The sequence below is a fragment of the Melopsittacus undulatus genome, chromosome 5, assembly GCF_012275295.1.
Source record: "Melopsittacus undulatus isolate bMelUnd1 chromosome 5, bMelUnd1.mat.Z, whole genome shotgun sequence".
Taxonomy (NCBI): Eukaryota; Metazoa; Chordata; class Aves; order Psittaciformes; family Psittaculidae; genus Melopsittacus; species Melopsittacus undulatus.
In genome coordinates, this window is record NC_047531.1 from 51,145,346 (window position 1) to 51,161,696 (window position 16,351).

A 16,351-nucleotide genomic window follows, 5' to 3' on the forward strand; every position below is an offset into this window, starting at 1 on the left:
AGACAAACGTGGCTGGACACAACACAGCAGTACAACATGGTCAGTCAGACGTGCCTCTCCTCTGGGCTTCCAACTCTTGGCACAGCACAGGGGCTAGACCATGTCCAGCACTAACCTTGCATTTCTGCACCGCACTGCAGCAGCTTGTGCCAAACTAGCACAGAGATCTCTATCACACCAGTGCCTTGGCTGTTTCCTTCCCATTTTTGTTGTCCCATTCTGCTAACGCAATCTACTGTGCAAGCAAGACAGATGAAGATCAGAGCAAATTCTGGGGTATCCTTAAGTACAACACCCAGAGCCACCAAAATCTTTCTGTACACCCAGATGGACCAACCTTGCTGCCTTTATTGGCTATCACAAGGTCACTGTGCTTTGGAATTTTAACTGGTGTGCCAAAAAACCTGCACCTGCGCCTGTCCTTTATAGCATCTTTTCTCAGATGGCTCTCACATGTCTTTATAAACTTTAGTAAATAAGTGTATATATCACTCTGTCCACCACCAAAGTACAGCCATCTCTGGGATGATACATAGCAGCTGCTGTAAAACCAGACCACAGCTCTACACCACAGATCAGGGACAATAAATAATGTTGCATGAGACAACTAAAATGGTTGGAGGAAGGAAGGGGGACATGGTGGGGAGCATTTTGTAGTTATAATTACCTGAGTATAAATTTGGCTGAAGAGGGTACTGTGTTTAACAGTTGTATATCTTCAAATCAAAGCAGTCTTCCACCCCCTGTCATAACAACCTAACTATATTATTCTCCATGTTTTGGCCTTCTAAAGCCCTTCCTTTCTGAAAACTGCAAAGCACCTTGATAAGAGCAAAGCTGATGTGTTGAGTACAAGCAATAACCTAATCAGATTTCTTAACTGACTTTATAACTAACAGTGAGTCTGTAGCTGCTATGCCCCCTCCCTTCCTCTCCCTTGCATGACAACTGAACAGAGCATCTATATATACCCGGTTTTAAAATAGCTTTTGCTCCCATAACTTGCAAACTGTTCCCATAGATCTTATTTTCTAGGCTAAAAGTGGTTAATTATAGTCACTAAGGGGACTGAACTGCTGCACCTTTTTCCTGATTCTAGGATGGGCTCCTTGAGTAGTGCATTATCTCCACTCAGGTTATGAGCTGTTTATAATAGGAAATATTATGAAGGATGGGCCTGCACAGATTAGAACTATGAATTTCCTAGTATCAAGGACAGAAGGTGAATAATTATATTTCTCTCCCTCTTCTCTATGGCCATACAGCCATATATGCATCATCTAAAGCTAAACCTGAAAACTAGTAAAGTATGGGAAAGTGATTTAAATAGTACTTCCAATGAATATATGACATGGGACAGCATGGTTTGGGATGATGCCACCAGTTTCGGTTGAGGCACTGCACAGATTGTGTACAGTGCTGACTTGAAAAAATAATTTATCTCATTTGAGTGCAGTCTCCCTACACCAAGTTTTAGTTTCTCTGCCACAAATGTCTCCAGCTCTACAACCTCTCCCAGGTACTGCAAAAGATGAAATTATAAGCAAAATATTCCTGTTAGAAAACCAAGAGAGTCAAGCATCACAAGCTTGAATCAGATTATTATGGAAATGCTACTAATAGTGAGTGATAGCTCAGACAGACCAAATACAACACAGGCTCCATTTAGTTCTCTAGTTTAGATCACGAGTGCACTCACGTGTAAGAGTCTTGCACTGGTTCACACTTCAGTTGTCAAGTGCACTGTAAGGGCTTCTTTAACAGGAAGTAAACCAGGATATTGGCCCAATTGCTAGGGGCAATTTGGTACACACAGCTAAACTAATCCAAAATAAACCCTAACCCCTAAGGTGTGTATAGTCTGTACCCAGTAACTAGATAGCAAATATGTGTCTACAAAAGCACGCTGCTTGTTAACATAGATGGAGCTGTATACATGGTCTTCCTATGTTAAATGTCTGCAAACAGTTGTCCAGTTAACAACTGCTTGCAGTCAGCTTTCTATACACTTACATGGAAAAGTTTATTAATTCATATCCCCATCTACAGACACATACGAATGTGTCAAGTACCTATCATATTGGATACCTCTCCCAGCAATTTCACTTTGGTTTCTTAGGCTGGCAGTTTCCAGGAAGGGTGAGTAGATGAACTGTATTTTCATTGGGGCTGCATAGCAGGAGTTTCCATGTGCAACTCTGCCATCAGTGTTGACCAGTAAACTCCACATACTCCAGGCCAAGTTGCACCTTAACATCTTTTCAGGCCTTAAGGAAGTCAGTTGAACTACCCAGATACAAGGGCATAATTAGGCCTGATGTACTTGAATGAAATAAGTAAATGTGCTCCAGCTGGAGTGTTGTAGAGCTAATAACCTAAGCAGATAACCCAAACCCTATAGGTTAGAACATAACTCATGAACGGTTCATTGTATTGAGTTAATTCACACCAGAGGTACGAACTATGCACCAATAAAAGCTCTATGGATCAGACTGAACAGTCCTAACCTCGACTGCTGTCATTCATCTGCACCTTCAGAGCAAAATTAATCTTATCCAGAGAACCACCATGCTCAGAACCTCATCATGCAAGACAAAATAAGACATTTTCTGTGTACACAGATCCTGGAGTTTATGTTTGCACAAGCAGGAGGACGGAAGCGCTAGCTTTTGCATGGGCACATGTTGCATAGTCGAGAATTTTCTATTACCAGCAAAGCAGCAAATTATACAACTCTTTTCTTGTTCTGTAAGTACAACACAGAGGATGGAATGCATAAAAAGTATGAAACTTCCAAAAATGTATAGTAAAGGCTTTCAGCATGCAAATCCAGCAGCTAAAATCCTGCAAGACAGCCATGGCTGGTGTCATTTTATTCCTGTCAGCTTCGTGACCCATTATAAAAGCATTCATGAATAGAAAAAGACCCTTCATCTGAATTCGCATAGCTAGCAACTTGTGCAAAGTGTAGGGTGGAAGAATGCCTGCTGCATGGTCTGCCAGATATACCAGATATTTTCAACAGTTATCTAGGAAACATAAATACCCTTAGTAAATACAGATAGTGAAGGGGAAGTAATGTGAACATAGCATAAGAGACTAAGATACTGTGATTTGTTTTTTTTTTCTTTTGTAGCATACACATGCTGCTGAAGAAAAAAAATAGTATGAACGTATAAAACAAAACTCTGCAGTTTATGCTTTGTAAGAAAGACTTTTGTGTCCTTACAAAGACTGGTAAATAAAATTGACCACAAAACCAATAAAAGTATCTGGACAAGAGGAAAAAAAATCAGAAATGTGTACTTTTGGAGTCTGATAACAGCTGATTAATTTCAATAGTGTAAAATATTTTGTAAATATTAAGTTTTCACTACAAAACAACATTTCTGGGCCACTTCTTCAGTTGCTGTAAAGTGACATTATTTAAGCTTCCAAAAACCCCTAGATAATATATATTCATTCAAAATATTTTTGACTTAGAATATTAATAAAATGTTAATATATGCATATTTAACTGAGACAAATAGGGCCATGCATGTGCTACAGTGGCATGACAACATTCACATTGCCTTGCTCCCTGCATCAATCTCCACACCACCACATCATACTCACATGTTTTGCTGAGAATTCATCAACTTCCCGAAGAACCTTGTCCTGGCACTCTGGGTTGGTGGCTAGTAAGTACGTAGCAAAGGACAGTGTGCTAGTGGTGGTCTCATACCCAGCAATCAGGAACAGGAAAGACTGGCCTGCTATCTCATCCTCTGTAAGTGTCTTCTGAACCTTTTCAGATGGGGCCCTGCCCGCAAGAGACACCTCATTCTGTCTGGAAGCAGCAGATGGACTGATCACATCAAAACACCCAGCTGCTGGGGAGTCATCTGAGTCACAGGAGTCGAGCATCCACTGGAGAAAATCTCTGCGCCTCTGCAGAATACAGAAGGAGAAGAAGCATGAAGAATGAAGAGCAATGCTTTTACCCATGGCAGATTGAAGGAGAGAGCTGTTTACTATTTATACTGCACTTGACTCTCATAGAATGGCCCCCAGGCTTTCACTTAATGAGGAGACTTCTATAAATAATCAGGAAATGCCCCAACTAAGAGCCTGTCACTGCTTTCTCCCCAATGAGATGAGACCGATCCGCCCCCAGCACATAACAGGTACATATTTTCACTGAGGAGTGGTAATGGACAGCTACATATAGAGCTTCTTTCATTCTCCAGGTGAGTTCTTGGCACTTGCTGGAAATAACGTGATTGACATAGTCATGGTACAGTCCCATGTGTGCCTGCCAAATGGCGGTGGCACAACTCATGCTTGGAGGAGGTTGGCCCATCTGCTTGGAGGAACCACCTTCATTTGTTCACATGGTCCAAAGCATGAAAGTCACCATCTAGGTTTAGGGTTGTATCTACAATATTCAAAAAATAATTTGTGCACCAGCTTAACAAGACAGAACTGGAAAATGGTAAACCAGTAAACTGGTGCACCTTTTATGACAAAGTACATGTATGAACACTTGTACCAACATAGCATTTCTTTGAAAAGATATCTTCAAACATACTTGCAGAAGTGCATTACAATAAGTAAGCATTTTCTACCGTAAAAGCCCACCAAACGAATCTACTGTTATAAAAATCACTTTTTTTCACGCAAGTTTCTGACAAAAAAACCCCTTCTAATAAACAGACCTATGGACAAGTGTGACTTGAGTCCAAACCAGTCTGGACAGCAAGTTTGATTAGGCTTTGAAATATAACCCAAAAGGTTTGAATTGACTTTTAGGAGTGAGCATAATAGAATTGTGCTGAACCTAAGCCATAAAGCTATGTGATTGATTTTCAATTCCTCAAATACCAACAGAATACATGATAGCTCAGGGTCTTAGAAGTGACTGCAGTGCCAGAACATGACAACTTGTGCAGTGGGATGGACAAAAGAAGGGACCTAGTCTTTCTTCAAAAGGAAAAAAAAAATGCTGTAAAGCTGCATTTACTGGTTAAAAAGAAATCATTTGAATGACTTCTTGGATCTGATCATTGAGAGATAAAGAAGAAAATTGAAAAGCCGGAGAAAAAGACAGGCAAACACGATAAGAGTAATGAAGGACTAATTAATTATAAATGTCAAAAAACTTCACGAGATTATTTGCTTTCTTTCACACAACATAGGAGAGCAGTAAGACAATAAAAGAGGAGAAATACTTAATGTCCTGTGCTTAGCTCTGCTGCCAACAAACTGTTCTGTCTGATCTACAGGCAGACAGGAATGGTAATTATGAGTAATAGAAGGAAGGGATTGGCACACTGACTTTTCAACAGGCACACTGACTTTTTAACAGCTCCTTCCCTCCACCCCACAGAACTTTTTAATTTTGCACATGTACATTATGCATCTTGTACCCATGACCATAGAACATCTTGCACCCTGGCACACCCAAGAATCAATGCTTCAGATAGTAGCCAGTGTCAGTCACTGCATGCTGAAGGACTACAAATTGGCCAGTCAGACTGCATACTTCCAAGGCATGGAATACATGCTTTTTTGAAGGCACACAAAGCAACATCATACACATTATGCTCAGCAAATGAGCTCCAGCTCTGAAAATGCTTCCTTGTGCCTAGGCTTAGCTACCATTTCCATATTCAAATTGACCATGCGTTTTTGGTCTCTCATTTCTGATATAGCAAATACACAGTCGGAACTGCCCTGCCACAGTCATCCTTCTCCAGTGTGATAGTATACCTCTGCCCTTTTATGTTCTTCTAGATTGGAGGAAACAACATTTCATGTGTACTTCAGCTCTTCATAACTAAAAATTTCATGTAAGTTTTCCAGGAAGTGCTTTACTCACATTCTGGAAGTCCATGTATTTGCATAACTCAGAGTCTAAGTCTGGTACAACATAAAATCCAGGGATTTTCCTTGCACATATATTTGGGTTATGCCATTTTTAAATAAAAACAAAAACCCTAAGACAGTCCAGTTCCAGTGTGTTTGTTGGTGTGTGTATAAACTAGTCTGGACCGTTGTGGGACATGTTAGTTTTACCCTACTGATGATGTGTTGTTGCAATAGTAATCCTGCTCAGTTTGTTGGTTGCTCGAGATTGACCCAGGAAATTAGTCTTGCTCAGAATGTGTGGGTTAATGCCCTTCCTGAATCTTCGTCAGCAAAGACAGGCCTTCCTCACAGGAGAAGGAAAACTTCTATCTGCAAACCTGGGCTGATGGAGCTCATCCAGCCTTATATGGTCTTCCATCTAAGCGAAGGGCACTCTTACAAAACCTATGACTTGAGGACTTTGCTGTCACCGTCCTAGCTCGCGAGGCCTGGGAGTTAAACCTCAGGTGTAAAGGGTGAGGCCAAGCTGCGCCTCACCTAAAAAATCTCCTGTGCAGGCTGGAAGGGTTTACTCTCACTTGTATGTATGGACAGGTGAGGGTCAAATCAGTAGGTGACAAGGTGCATGGGAAGCTGCAGATCCAACCTTGCATGCGGGCGGACCAGTACATGGATAGCTCGAGATTACTCAGGAGATGACAGTCCTGGTCAGACACTCCCTGATTACCTAAACAACCTTTTCCAACCAGATTTGCATATCCCACATGCCCTTGGTCATCGTGCTTGCAGTAAGCGTGGTTAAAGCCCTTCCCAAATCTTCGCATGCGAAGCCAAGAAATCAATCAATTAAACAATCAATCAAACTAGTCTGGCATAGTAATGAACTGCATCTGTAGATACTCACTTTTATTCATAAAACTAATTATCATCACCAAAACTACCTTTGTATCATAGAAATACATAATTACATTCATATTCAGTGGACTTGTAACACTGCAACATACTGTAGTTCAAATGGTATAACATTTGGTATGATTCTGCATCCATCCTAGCCTCTGAGGGTTTGCAATTCCCAGTCATGGGCTGTTAGCTGGGTCTGGTCTTATATTTAGACAATACATGCTCTGGAGACCTGATAAGATATTTCTCCAGCCTCAGACAAAATCAGGTCCTGGCCCTATACAAAACATCTGGTTATTGTTATGATATTAAAGTACTAATCAAAATGACTAGTGAATAAAATTTCATTCATGGGGATGTTTGCTGAAAGCAAACTTAATGAATGGTAGCACAAGTGCATATTCCCAAGAATGTGCTCTGAAATGCCTCTGTGGCCATTTTGAGGAGCTCTTTTTGTTACTCACATAATATATTTGGTTAGGAATTTAAAAGCTTGCCTTGCTGCAGAATCTGTTTATAAGGTCACCCTATCGAGAAACTACTAGATTCCTTATCTGCAGCATGCAATTTGTTCACAGGTGAACAGGGGTTGCTAAGTGCAATGGCTTCATAAACAATCTTACGAAAACAACATTCATTTGTAAAAATGACTTGAATAATAGTAGGGGAAAAAACCCCAACATATAAAATTAGAAAGATACAAGCTTTTTTCAATATAATTCTGCAGAGTAGAAGGGGTTATATTTTCACAAAGCTTCCTTATGGTTCATTCTACTTCACTTTAGGCATCAGTACAGAATGAAACATAAAAAATCATCATCAACCCAAGCGAGAGAAAAGATTTCCAGGGTTATAACCAGTCATAATGAAACATATTTTTCATCTGTACCATCAGGATGGAAAAATCACTCTGACTCAAAAACCTAACAATGGCAATAGAGGCAAACACTAGCATAAAACCAAATATAATTGGATTGTTAAGTGCTGGAAATGAGTAAAAGGTATCTCATGAAAATTCACAGGGGTTTTCTCCACTTTGGTTGACAGCGGGAGGAAAAGAAAAGGCTTTTTTTTTTTCCAGTTTGACAACAGACCAGGTACTGACAATGTCACTGCACAAAAACATTCTCTGGTCATCACATACAGCTGCTGGCTTCCTTTTTCCACTGGGAACATTTATTTGATTTTCCTCACAAAAAGCAGAAGCAACAAAAAGAAGACAGCCTCTATCCTGTCCTCTGACACTTGCATAGTTATATTACAATGGCCACAGAAACAAGTTCCTCCTTCAAAAGAACGGTGTACCAATGCGACTGACTCTTGTTTTGCCCCCGTACAACACAGAGCCTATCATTAAGCTAATGAAAACTGAATGGAAAGCTATTTGAAAAAACCTAAAAATCTAATTTGAATGCAGCATGGGACAGGGTGCATGTCTAACCTGGTGATGACACAGACATCCCCTTTGAAATATATAATAAGACAAGCCCCGAGTACAGCTTCCCCAAGATAGACATCTTGCAATATATTTCCTGACACCAGTGTTCTGGGCTGTATCATTCTTCTCATTAGACTCCTTAAACATCACCTGGCCATGCAGAGAAATCATTCTGCACAGAACCGTAACGAGCTGGCTACGTGCTACGCACTGGAAGAGTAGATGCATGCTATACTGGGGAAGGCCAATCCAGCAGTATCTATCACCCCTCCTCAAATCACTGCTTTTAAGTTTTGCAGCTGTCAGAAAAAGAGAGCTATATCTCTCATATGTGTGATCTATCATGACTTTTCTCACAGGAGGCACGGGTCCTGGGGGGTGGGGGATGTCTCCAGCTTCTTCCATCCTAAACAGGGAACTGTGCTTTCATATGTAAGATTGACATACCAGCTGACCTTTAGGCAAATTCCTGCTGCTTTGGGGATCCAGGGGTACCCTTGGGTTATGCTTTTGATAGAGAGATTGAGCCATTCTCTGGAAGGTGAAGTCAAAAATTACTTCAGGAAATCTACCAAATGTGTTGAAATTTTTGTTAATGCTGTGATTTCTGTTGCGTTTTCTGCAAACTACACTCAAATTTTGCAACACTATTGATAGTTCAGCTCCCCCTTTTTGTGTTCAAAAGAAATCACAACTATGAAAGGTAACCTAAAGATGAATCAAGGAAACAAACTAGATTAAATGATTGGTTAGTATTCTGTAAAACACTTTCTGTGCTGCAAAAGTCACACAAATGTGATGCTGCTAATACATGTAATACCACTCTCAATAAACTGTGCAGACCCTCCTCGCCTTTCTCAAATGCTCTGATAGTAGCTCACGAAAAGCAGAAGCTAAGCTTCAGGAATCTTTATCTAACAGGCAGAAAGCTATCATCTCTCATTATTTCAGTTTCTACAAACTGGTACAAACACTTCTACGTTAGTTAATGTCCACATCAGTTTCATATGTTTTATTTAACAGCCATTCTTACGTGAGACAAACCTGTGTCACCCTGAAGTTACAAGTAAAGCACCAAGGCAGCTACCTAGATCCTTCTGAAAAAGAAGTACAAAATACAGTCCCACTAAAACTATTGTTTTGCCAAACTTCTTTGAAAGAATCAAATTCAGCCTCTCCCTACCACTTGCAGGTTTCATTCAGTTTCTAAAGTGAAATCTCAGAAAAGCCAGTGTCTGCTGATACATACAGTCCCATAACATTTCAGAGTGGTGCTCCTTTGGCCTTGTGCTTGAACCCAGAAGCTGAGATTAACTGGGAGGCCAGAGCTGACAGCCCTTAAATTTGTGCATCTGAAGGTTGAGGCCTTGATCCGTACAGGGGAACAGCTGAGGGAACTGGGGTTGTTTAGTCTGGAGAAAAGAAGGCTCAGGGGGAACCTTATTGTTCTCTACAACTGCCTGAAAGGAGGATGGAGAGAGAAAGTGGCTGGGCTCTTCTCCCAAGGTACAAGTGACAGGACAAGGGGTAATGGGTTAAAACTTAAACAGGGGAGGTTTAGATTGGATATAAGGAAAAAATACTGTTAGGGTGGTGAGGCACTGGAATGGGTTGCCCAGGGAGGTAGTGAATGCTCCATCCCTGGCAGTGTTCAAGGCCAGGTTGGATGAAGCCTTGTGTGGCATGCTTTACTGTGACAATCCCCCATGGCAGGGGGATTGGAACTAGATGATCTTAAGGTCCTTTCCAACCCTAACTATTCTATGATTCGATTACAAGAGGAAATGGCCTCAAGCTGTGCCAGAGGAGATGTAGGTTGGATATTAGGAACAATTTCTTCACTGAGAGGGTGGTCAGGCATTGGAACACGCTGCCCAAGAAAGTGGTGGAGTCACCATCCCTGGAAGTGTTCAAAACTGTGCAGATGAGGCCCTCAGTGACAGGTTTAGTGGTGGTCTTGGTTGTCCTGGCATAGAAGTTGAACTTGACGATCTTAAAGGTCTTTCCCAACTTAGCTCTCATGAGCTCATGATACTCTCATGAGTGATACCCAGCTCTGAAAAGACCTGGAGTCTGTTGAACTGCAGAGTACAGCTGTTGTTCAAGAGTGGCTGGGATACTTCCAGGCTGGTAGAAAAAAAAAAACTCTTTTGTTTGCATTTGTTAACATCAGCTGGTGAAACCACTGTACCGTTTTTATTGTATATTGGCTGAATATCTTACAAAGCAATATAACTTGCATTAAATATCTGAGTAAATTTAAAGCAAGAAGAAAAATATATTCTTGAGTACAGTGCAGAAAGCCAAGCAGGCTTCTGCCAGCCTGGCCTGATCTTAACATTTGTAGTGAAACCCCAGACTGAGAAGATTTTGTATAACTTCGGACTTGTTCTGGTATTTTCGTATATTATCATCACTAAACTCCTACGCGAGTTTCTGGCAGTAGTTCATAGCAATGAGGGAGCACTGCGAGTATTCAGTGACACCACGTTTGATGTCAGAGCCCACAGAAATGCCTTTTCTTTCTACTTGAAAGAAAAAAAGAAGTCTCATTACAATAATGCTGCAAAAATGCTACATGAAATGCTGAGCACACCCAGAAGAGGCAGGAACATCATCAAACTGATGAAAGCACCTGAGCATGTGAAGTATTAAACATGGTAACAAAATATATCTTCTATAGCTGACCAATGCTCTTTAACATAAATAAATAAAAACCAAAACCAAGGATAAGTTTAAATTGAAGTGTGACATGGATTTTATTGGCTGAGTTTGCCACTAAATCAGCAGTGGCTGATACGAATTACTAGTTAAAGCACTAACCTCCACAGAACTGGGATGCTTAAAGCTGCACTCCATTTTTTTTTCCTTTAAAACATAGTTATTACTGATGCAGCTTCTCCATCTGTAAAATCAGTGTAACACACATCAAATCTCATAAAACCCTGTGAGGAAAAGCTAATGATGATCTCAGAAAACCCTTTAAGACCTAGGATGAAAACAGATTTTCACAGACTCAAAGAGTTTAAGGCAAAAGCACTGTCACATGGGGGAAAGGGGCCTGGAAGGAACTCAGCAAGTTATCTACTGCATCCCCTTGCCATGAGGCAGCATCAGCCAAACAAACACTGACAGCTGTTTGTCTAACCTGTTCTTAAAAACCCAGCCAAACTCTAGATTTCCATAGCCTCCCCAGGCAGTCCACCCCAGCAATGAACCGTTTTCATCACTGGAGATGTTTCCCTTCCTCCAGTGACTCATTGCAGATATTGCGGATAATTTTTCACCCAGCTACACCTGTAATGTCCAAGGCTCCACAACCTGCACTTGTTTATGTGTCTCTCTCTATAGATATATTACATCAGCTGATCTTTAACAAAACATGCTGATAACAGAAAAGTCATACGGCTAAAAAATACAAAATTATTTTCATGTGGCAGTGTCTCTATTCATGAGGTGAGAGAAGAGTGCCCAGGTATTGCTGGTTTCTCCCTCAAAAAATTGTGCCCTTCTCTAACCTGCAAAAGGCAAAGTTAAAGTTAAAGCATTAGTAATCTATAGAGCCATGGGCAAGCCTATTTCAACCTGAAAATCGAGCAGGGGAGGAGTTCTTAAAACCAGGATTTTGTTGGGGACCCATCTCCCTTTAGCTTAAACTGTTGCAAGAGGCATGAGGGAGGTTAGGTCTTGAAAGGCAACAGTTAGTTGCCTGCTCGAGATGTTCCCACACAGTTCATGGATGAAAACAAATGTGAGTTTCAGATCTCATTGTTATTGAATGAAGAGAGAGCAAAAACTGTTTCTAGTTGAGACAAGCCTAATGTAACTCTTCCTGGCTCTTGCAGAGGGAAGCTACTTCTAAACTTCAGCATGTGGACCTGTTGACTCTAAGCTGCAAAGATCCGAACTGGAGGCCTAACTTGGCTGAAGTGGTACTTAGGATGAAGATATACTACAATTATGTGAGACAGAAAATAATGCATACATCTATTTGACTGTTTCATTAATTATGTGTGCCCACATGGAAACCTACGGCTTGGCAAGAGAGCTGGAACCCCTTCTAGTAGTTCAGTGCAAAACCAAGGGATTGCCCACAGTCTGGTCCATTTACACCACTAATGAACTGTTTTCTCCTACTCTGGTGATTTTCCATTCCAATACCAGGCTGAGCAGAATGAACTGGATATATGAAAGAAGCACTAAGTTTCTCCACAAAATTCAGTCTAACGGCAAACTAGCTCCATGCCCTTTGTGGCAGCTGGTTGGCACCTCAGGCCAAAACACAGCATGACAGTAGAACCACCACAGTTCCCTCCATCGCATGCACATGTGGGGAAGGTTCAGAAAACAGCTCAAAATGCAATGGATGTAGAGAGTTTTATCCAGCTTTCCTAATCCCTGCATCATGGTGAGAGAGATACTGGTAACAAATAACAGTGGACTGCAACCTTTTCATTCAGTATTTGCAAAACATGTAGGATAACAACACTCTGATAATGACTCCTGGTATTATCAGAGTACAAACAATAAACATTAGATTTGTGCATGCAGTAGCAGAGTTTCTCCTGCCCCACATGTGTTTTGCTGCTTGGAGGTGGAAGAGTGAGGTTCTGCAAACAAACACTGGTCAAATATAGCATGAGATGAAATAACTGGGTGCTGGGGAAGAAGAACAGGACAGATCCCCCATACATGCCAGTGTGTGGAATAGACACCAACTCCCGCCTCAGCAATAAGCTGACCACACTGCTGCACACTGTATGCACACATCCTCTCCCAAAGCTTATCTGGGTTCCCACTAAACCATTCGACCCTCCTCCCCTCTGCTATTTGCAGGAGGAAGGGAGGATGCAGGAAGGGAGTGCTTTAGACTAAGGGTCTGACACTCAGAAGCTTGACCCTCTGTTGACTCAAATTGTTGACTAAAAGCTGCTGTTGCAGGCAACCCTCTCTTCCTTTTCTTTTTGCCACAGGTTATAACTGTATTTGCTTAAATTTAATTCCCAATAATAATGAGTTCTGGTTTTAGCTGTTTCCTGACATCCAAGAAAATGCACAGGAATCTCGTTATTGCTTCTTTATCCTTTGTCTTTCCTGTCCCATATGCTCTCTTTAGCATGCTTGCAAAGTCCTACTACTCATTTTGAAGAGTCATCAGGACATTTCAGGGCCATCCTTGGAATTCACTGTTCACATCCTGTCCCCTCTCAGCCCTCCCCATGGTATGTTCAAGATGCTCTCTTTCTGCATCACATTACATATAGATTGCATACGTTTTGAGGGAAGGAACACCTCATTATTTGGTTTTGTGATGGCCTTCAGTAATTCTGGGTAACTAAAAAAAAATTATATATTTTTTAACTACTTTAATTATGTCTGTGAGACTGATGGAAATGACATGTACTGGTGTAAAGAAAGGACAGTTAATGTTATTTATGTTCTTCATTAATAATATGGAAAAAACATTTTTCTATTACTTCTCTGACCAATGCTTCTCCATTACTCCCAGGCAATCCTGCAGCTGGCTTATCCATCCATAAGCAGGCCTGCAGTGTACATTAGGCTATATTAAATTGGCTTTTACCAATATTACATAAATCGCCCCTATATCTGATCTCCACTTGCGTGCATGAAGGGGCACAGGTTTCTAACGCAGTGGGTATAAAAGCAACATTGAGAAGAAAAGGATTCTTTTGAGACACCTGGTGACCAATAACAAATTGTGTTATCCTTTGCAGTTGCATGGATGCTCTGTTCAGTTATGGGTTTTATCCAATAGATGGCTCCTTGGTAGCAGGAAGGATTCTCCCCCTGCTCTCCCCTCAGAGTTTCAGTATGACTTTCTAATATTTACACAGCTATTATCTCACACATATACACATTTTGTGCATACTGATAAACACACAAAAGAAGCATGTGTGCGTGAATTAGGGACCAAAAGCAAAATTAGATGGCATTTTATGTATTTCATGCCACTTTGTCCTCTGCTGGTACAGGGATCCATGAAAAATGACAGTCAGGCAGTTCTGTGGTCTGGAATGCTTCCTAAAGTCAGGCTAAAAAAAAAAAAACAATTACAAGTTCAGAAACACATGAATACTGACAGCATGCCAGAATAGTAGCTGTCTTTCTCCCCCAAAATATGAGGACATGTCCCACATCTTATATATCCCTGACTGAGCAATACTTAAACAACTTACAGGCATCATTACTCCTCTGCCAATGAAAGATTTTTCACAAGGAAAAAAAATATAATAATCCTATGTGTAATTATTGATATAACAAACTGGGAAAGCTCTATGTAATTGGCAGGATGCATGTTAACATCATTATGAATAATGCTGCCATGTCTGAGATGGTGAAAGCGAACATGCTTTTGTTGTTTTCCAGGAAAACATAATCAGAATAATAACAGCAAAACCAAGACATCAGTCACATTCATATGAATCATGTTTATCCTGTACAGGCACTTGTGACTTCTCTGAAGAGCACTGAGTCAGAAGAGCAGTTTCTGGTCATTTCTGTCCTGAAATCTACCTTGCATCTCACTTAGATCTTGTCAAGATTTTGTCAAACACCTGGCAGTAACCCCATTTTTGGGACTGTGACCCTCTGCTTCGACCACACAACCAAGTGCAAAGTGAAAACAGAACACCCACAATAAATAAGAAATCTCATAGAAGCCAGACCATGGTTATCTAAATCCTTACAGCTTTATACTTCAATGGGGTGCAACTATAAGCCCACTATACATGCTGTTAGCATCTAAAATAATAATATTCCTAATAATAACATTTATCCTTGAAATATAAAGCTTTTTTTAAAAGGAGGGGGGAAAGGTAGCAGTTTACTATAAATATACAATATACAGCATCTTAACATTAATGTCATTACAGCCATAATAACTGTCAAGGAAAAAAAGTTTCATCCCTGAAATCTGAGCACAATCCTAATTTATATTTCAGTGCTCCCAAAAGGACGTGCCTAATTCCAGACCTCAAATCAGCTTTTTGCTAGATAAAAATTGGAAAATTTGAATCAAATTACGCTTTTCTCACTCCAAATTAAGCTCATCAGCATACTTGATCATGGGCTGTCACACCACCATTTCCTTTTACTCCTGAACAGACACCCCAAACAGTGCTCTAGCCTACTGGGTATTGCGCAATGAAACAGTACTTGTCAAAGTAGCCCAGTGCCCTGGTGAGCCCTCAGCTTGCCATAGGACAATTGGGAATGGCTTTAAGCTGCCAGGGGGGAGATTTAGATTCGATATTAAGAAGAAACTCTTCCCTGTGAGGGTGGTGAGGCCCTGGCAGAAGTTGCCCAGAGAAGCTGTGGCTGCTCCACCCCTGGTAGTGTTCAAGGCCAGGCTGGACAGGGCTTTGAGCAACCTGGTCTAGTGGGAGGTGTCCCTACCCATGGCAGGGAGTTGGAACTGGATGAGCTTTAAGGTCCCATCCTACCCAAACCATTCTATGATTCTATAAGGGCCCTTTGCATGCTGAAAAAAGAGCTGCAACATTGCTCTTAAACTGTGCAAGAAACACATTTAATCCCTGGCCAGTCCTAATACTGGTAACACACAAAAGGTCCATCTTTCCACCTGTCTCTCTTTTGGGATGCTGCAGCCCAAGACTTACGCAGACCCAAAGCCAAGCCTGCAGACTTTCACCCTCCTCCTCTTTTTAAGCGGCCAAGTTACAAACATGCTAAAAATCAGAGTTTGCAACTGAAATACTGACAGTAATGTTCACCATGGAGCACTTTAAAACAGGCAGCAGTGATATTCATTAAGCTGTTAATAATAGATTGTGGCACAAAGCAATTTATCAAGTTTCCACTGTAATTAAAATCACTGAATATTTGGGCACTTGCAATGCACCTAGCTCTTCCTGCTTCTGAGGCTTTACATTTTAATGTGAATTATGGCTCCCTCTCCCTAGAGACCTACTAAAAAGCCCATTTTAATTGGTATGTTTTTAATTGGGATTACATTACTAAAAAGTGTACATTTGTGTTTGAGAAAGGAGGTACTCGGTTCCCTTCTAGTCTCTGTCTCTCTTAGATATAGCTTGCTTATCCCAGTGGGAGGGAAAAAGGAAAGAGCTGCTGTGAAGAAAGTGGAGAAAAAGCCCTGCACAGTCACCGCAGGCCCTGTGA

General features: G+C 41.0%; 1 protein-coding gene across 3 annotated transcripts in view; it reads right to left on the reverse strand.

Annotated features, from left to right (window-relative positions):
* Positions 1–16,351, reverse strand: part of TBXAS1 (thromboxane A synthase 1) — a 228,635-nt gene that overhangs the window by 62,460 nt on the left and 149,824 nt on the right. For all 3 annotated transcript variants that reach the window (XM_031050023.2, XM_031050024.2, XM_031050025.2), the window contains one exon: positions 3,616–3,930. In XM_031050023.2, coding sequence (XP_030905883.2) covers positions 3,616–3,930 — 315 coding nt within the window. The remainder of the gene's footprint in view (positions 1–3,615; positions 3,931–16,351) is intronic.